The sequence below is a fragment of the Leuciscus leuciscus genome, assembly GCF_965113295.1.
Source record: "Leuciscus leuciscus genome assembly, chromosome: 15".
Lineage (NCBI taxonomy): Eukaryota > Metazoa > Chordata > Actinopteri > Cypriniformes > Leuciscidae > Leuciscus > Leuciscus leuciscus.
In genome coordinates, this window is record NC_138739.1 from 29,325,272 (window position 1) to 29,330,864 (window position 5,593).

A 5,593-nucleotide genomic window follows, 5' to 3' on the forward strand; every position below is an offset into this window, starting at 1 on the left:
TTTTTTTTAAACCTGAGATCACAATTCTCCCTCAAATCTGAATAGACTACTAAACTGGTTCTGATACAATAGTATTTGCTGCAGTCTATTTAAAATATTTAATTAATTCAAATGATTTTTTTTCATAAGTTTGAATGAATGATTCAATTACTCACTCATAAAGACTTCACTTGTTTAATTACTGGATGAATCAGTAATTTTGAACAAACCTCTTAAATGAACCTGCAGATATTATGGCCAATCATGGAAGTTGATAGCACAACCAACTGTAGAATACTCCACAGCATTTTTTTATTATATTATTTTTATTGTGCTGTGTTAATTCGTATCGCTTTCGTAGGCTATTGAGTGAATAAAGTATAGAAATCCTTTTCATTCCCTTAAAAAATCTAACCCATTAAATTCTAAGGATTGAAAACTACCTTATAATAAAGTAGAGGAAATATGCTAGTCAAGGAAAATAATTTATGTGAGACATCTAAGTTGAAGTTGACTTAAAGAGAAGTTTGGTTGGTGATATAATAAAAGGATGCCTGTGCGAAAAATACGACTTTAATGTATTGATTCATAACAGTATTATAAGCTTACTTCATAATTAGTAGCCAAACACTACAATTGAATACAATTTTGTAGTCATAGCAGAAAATGGACAAAATGCTCTTATCAGGGCTGGAATGCGGCTTTGCTCTTGTAGTCCATAATAACAACTTTATTTCCAGTCATGCGCAATGCAAACGAAGCACGTTGCCGTTGACCCCGCCTACCAAAACCCACAAACCAATCAAAACCACCAAGGAACTGTCAATCAAACCAACGTTTGTGGCGGAGCTAGCGTTTGAGTTAAGAAAACGGGCACTAATTTAGGTAAGTGGGAATTTTGTGTTTTAACCGCACGAACGTTACTGATAAATACGAACAGATAGATATAAATATATATAAATAAACGTTCGAAATGAAGACACGATTTATTTAATTAATCTGAGCTTCAGCAGAGGCTAGTTAGCAAACTATGCTACATTAGCTAATAATAATAATAACCGGTGATGCAGAGAGAAGTAATTTTTAGACATTAATGCAGCAAAAAAGCTCCAACTCACACTCATATTTTATGTAAACAAAACACGTATCAAATAACCCAACAATCGATTTATATAACGTTAATGGCTGTGTTTCCAAATTTAAATTAATGATGCCTATCTAGACATTTTGCGGATGTGCTGCCCTACAGTGTTATTTTAGTATCATTGAGATACCATAATAGTTTTCGGTGATATAAATATTTTTATTTTATTTTTATGTTTTGCATTTTAGTTAAAGTTGTAAGAATTTTGTCATTTCTATTAGTTTTTGTTTTTTATGTCTCTATATTTTTTATTCATTTTTATAGATTGTATTAGTCCATTAAGTTAAACTAAATTAAAAGCTAGTTGAGATAACAGTAAAAAAAAAAATGTTTATTTTATTTCAAGTAATGAGAAATGTGTAACTATAATAACAATGCTTCCCAAATATGTAATTGATTGATAGTGATCTTAAAGCGCGCAAACTTCACTGTTGCTTAAATGCAACCAATGCGTATTGATTAGGTAATAAAGTAGTTCATCCAATCTAAACATATGCTCTTTAATTCTGTGTCCCAGAATTCCTTGACTTTCATATTATGGGTGGTGTAAAGCAAGAGCAAACTGATGCTCCTGCTTCTAAAGACTCTCACCACACTGACTCGGCACAGGAGGAGGTAAGATCATCACATATCACATATCACAGAATACAAGTACTTCAAATATGTAATTGAGTCATCGTAAAAGGTTTTGTGGTCAAGCACACTCATATTTGTCATAATACATTCTTCCCAAATTTGATTCATATTTATTTGAATTGATTTATTACAGAACCAATCGACTTCACAGCCGGTAAAGAAGCGAGGATGGCCAAAAGGGAAAAAGAGAAAGAAGGTTTTACCAAATGGCCCCAAGGCTCCGGTTACCGGTTACGTACGTTTCCTGAATGAGAGACGCGAACACATCCGAGCAGTTCATCCGGATCTTCCCTTCCCGGAAATCACCAAGAGACTCGGAGCAGAATGGAGCCGCCTGGCTCCTCATGATAAGCAGGTATTATCATTATATACTTTTGTGAATTGACTGACAAATTGTTTCCATTTAAGCTGAAATATCATCATTCTGATGAAACGGAACTGTTTTGTTTACAGCGCTACCTAGATGAAGCCGAAAGGGACAAAATGCAGTATGCACGAGAACTCAGGGAGTATCAGAAAAGTGAAGCTTATCAGATCACATGTGCAAAAGTTCAGGACAAGAGAATAAAGAGAGGTAAAAATGCTTCTTTTTTGTTTTGTTATTTGAGTACTTTTCTGCCCCCCCCCCCCCCCCCATGTCTGTTTGTATTTACCTTTTTTTGTGAAGTATGCTATAATTGGCTATTAAAAATCAAATATAAGTTTTAGAGCAATGCATTTTCCTATTGTTCTTTTTACAGAAGAGGTGGCTTCTGTCATTATCAATGCCAACAGTTCAGGATCAACTGGTTTTAAGGTAAGTGTACAAACAAAGCCTTAATTCTTAAATGTTTCCACCACATTCCTGAAGTAGATACTTTGAAGACGTGGACATTGTTCTTGCAACCTGGCTAATGAAACGGTTTCCTTCAGAACTCGGACCTTACGGCCAGATTTGACGTCCCTATTTTCACAGAAGAATTTCTAGACCAAAACAAAGGTGAGTTAGGGTTTTTATGTTCAAACCGTAAACATCCGCGTGGAAAGCTGTTTTCTTAAAATTACGCAATTCCCAGCGCGAGAAGCGGAGCTGCGACGACTGCGCAAGGCTAACGTGGAGTACGAAGAGCAGAATGCGGTTCTCCAGAAGCACATTGCCGACATGTTCAGCGCTAAAGAGCGACTGGAAGCTGAGCTGGGTCAGGATGAGCTTCGCACGCAGGCTCTACAGCGCCACCTACAGGCGATCAAACAGACACTGGTCAGCAGCCTGGCCACTGTGCCCTTGCCAGGTTAGTACAATATAGTGCCCATAATACTAGTACCATGATAGATGATTGCAATGGGAAACAAGTTTGTTTTTCGTTTAGGCACGGGTGAGACGCCATCGATTGGAACGCTGGACTCGTACCTGAGTCGCTTGAGTGGTGCATTAGAGAGCAGGCCTCATGAGCATCGCGGCTTAGTCCTCAAGCTACAAGAGCTCTTAGCTCACCTAGATAGGTAACTGTTGTGCAATGTTATGTACTATAAGACCATTGGTGGACAAAGTACATAAATTAAGTACTTGAGTAAAAGTACAGATACCCTAATAAAATATTACTCCAGTAAAAATACTTTTTATTCTTTTACTCCAGTAAAAAGTACTAATCAATGAACCATGTTTATTATTTATTCTATTCTAGCACTAGTCAATAATTAAAATTAGTGCATATATTTAATTTTTATTGATCTGCAAATAAGTCAATGTTTTATTATATTACCAAAACTTGTCAAAAACTATCAAAAAATGTAACTTCAGTAGGCCTATCCGACTTTTTCCTATGCCTTCCTTATGATGCTTTGCGTGGATTATGGGAGTAGCTTCTGTTAAACTGTAAACAACCAGTGAAAGGTTTGCTCCATGAACGCAATAATAAGCATTTTTCTTAAAAATCGGGTACAATGAGATGATATTATTCAACCATTCAACACTGAAAGGAAATTAAAAAGTGTAAAAGCATTAACAAATTACAAAAAAAACAGGCAATGAGTAACGTCAAAACCTCTTCATATTTCAGCAGCAACATTACGGACTTGTTAAATATCACTTTAGTAATATGTCTGTATCAGACTATGTAACACAAGTTGCCTTAATCAAAAATGTTCATTATCTGGGTGATAATGATTCAAAGTGATTTACGTCATTGTCACAGACAATAAATATCATATTTACCTGCTTTTAGAAACATTCCAAACACTTCTTATAGGGATTAGAAGTGTTGGGTAACTTCCCAAAACTTGGGAAATGGATGTTGCAAAAATTGGGTGCCAATAATTGTGGCCAACAAACATTTTTTTCATTTCATTTATTTAATGAGATTTGCCCCCCACTTTCAATTGTTTTACTTCAATGGAAGGTTAGAATTTTGTGGGGTTTTTTATTTTATTTATTTTATTTATGAAAGATCAGGAGGATAAACAATACAAGTTTATTTCCTCATATTTACCACAGCTGCCAATATTAGTCGAGGGCACTGTATCACATTAAAATACCAAGCGTTACGTTATTCTCTTGAAGTCCGAACATGAGAACATGAAGCAAATTGTACAGCTCATTCAGTCAAACTGACGGATAAGGATTATTGCATGTTGCGCAAGGATGTTGCGCAACCTTGTGATTTGAAATTATTTGTTCAGTCTTTTTAAGTGGAACTTCCCTAAACCAGAAGTGCAAGTTAAAGTACAAATACAAGTTTCCAAAAATAAAAATACTCTGATATAGTGCAGATTCTTGAAAAATGTACTTAAGTACATGTAACGAAGTAAAAAATACTTTGTTACTGTCCACCACTGCATAAGATCATACTATCTGGGAGTCATCTTTTTTCTTCTTCATTTTCTTCCAGTGAGAAGCTTTGAATGGTGGGATTTAGAGGTTCTACGTCAGGCTGACAAAAGGATTCGGAAGGCCTGGAACCCCCACGATCTGCCTCGAACATCTCTGCCTCACGGCCATACGGTTTACGGTTTAATTGGATATTTTGACACGGCTAGCTTGACCGATAAGCTCATTTGTAACACTGGTGCCAGTGGATTCTAAACTTATTGACATCAATCACCTAATACATCATAGTATTGCTGTTTTGACAATTACAGCAGCTCATGGGAAGACTAAGTCCAGAAACCATGGATTAAAGGCATGCTACTATTGTCTTTACTAAGATATTGTAATGACATGTAAAGTGTAGCGTTTTTTTACATTGGTTGACCTGAAAGCCTTACTGCACAGCTCTGTGGATTGCAAGAAACTCTTGAGAATTTCTGCGCCATTTACTCTAAACATTGAGTAACATGCTTAGTCTTAATTAAAATTCCTAAGTAATGTTGATTTTTGGTTGTATTCCCTTTTGAACAGAACATAAATCAGTGGGCATTGCAAAGGGTGATGAATTCTAGCATTAAAATATTTCATGTGTCAGAGTTTACACTGCTTTAGTGATGTACTTGAATTGAAATTTTTTGACTGTATGAATTATTTTAATATTGGGTGGGGAAACTTGTGGTGAAAAAAAGATAATAAAATCTGATAAGAATGGTTTTACTTTATTTTAAATTATTCCATTATTCTTTCTGTGGTTGAACCCATATCCAGTAGAGGGTGACATTGACCATGACATAAAGAAACCTATAGTCTAAAGAAAAAAGGTGTGTGTGTGTGTGTGTGTGTGTGTGTGTGTGTGTGTGTGTGTGTGTGTGTGTGTGTGTGTGTGTGTGTGTGTGTGTGTGTGTGTGTGTGTGTGTGTGTGTGTGTGTGTGTGTGTGTGTGTGTGTGTGTGTGTGTGTGTGTGTGTGTGTGTGTGTGTGTGTGTGTGT

The 5,593-nt window shown here is 35.9% G+C and overlaps 1 protein-coding gene across 1 annotated transcript; it reads left to right on the forward strand.

Annotated features, from left to right (window-relative positions):
- Positions 1-724: 724 nt before the first annotated feature.
- On the forward strand, positions 725-5,326 carry hmg20b (high mobility group 20B). Its single transcript, XM_082138885.1, has 9 exons — positions 725-864; positions 1,641-1,738; positions 1,893-2,114; positions 2,213-2,333; positions 2,500-2,555; positions 2,672-2,738; positions 2,815-3,030; positions 3,109-3,241; positions 4,627-5,326. Exons 2-9 carry the CDS (start codon positions 1,661-1,663, stop codon positions 4,637-4,639), a joined length of 906 nt encoding a protein of 301 aa, XP_081995011.1. The 5' UTR covers positions 725-864; positions 1,641-1,660; the 3' UTR covers positions 4,640-5,326.
- Positions 5,327-5,593: the final 267 nt, after the last annotated feature.

Coding starts and splice junctions, on each gene's coding strand:
- hmg20b (XM_082138885.1), top strand. CDS start 1,661: ATGGGTGGTGTAAAGCAAGAGCAAACTGATGCTCCTGCTTCTAAAGAC. Junction 2,115..2,212: donor TGGCTCCTCATGATAAGCAG/GTATTATCATTA, acceptor TTTTGTTTACAG/CGCTACCTAGATGAAGCCGA. Junction 3,031..3,108: donor GGCCACTGTGCCCTTGCCAG/GTTAGTACAATA, acceptor TTTTTCGTTTAG/GCACGGGTGAGACGCCATCG.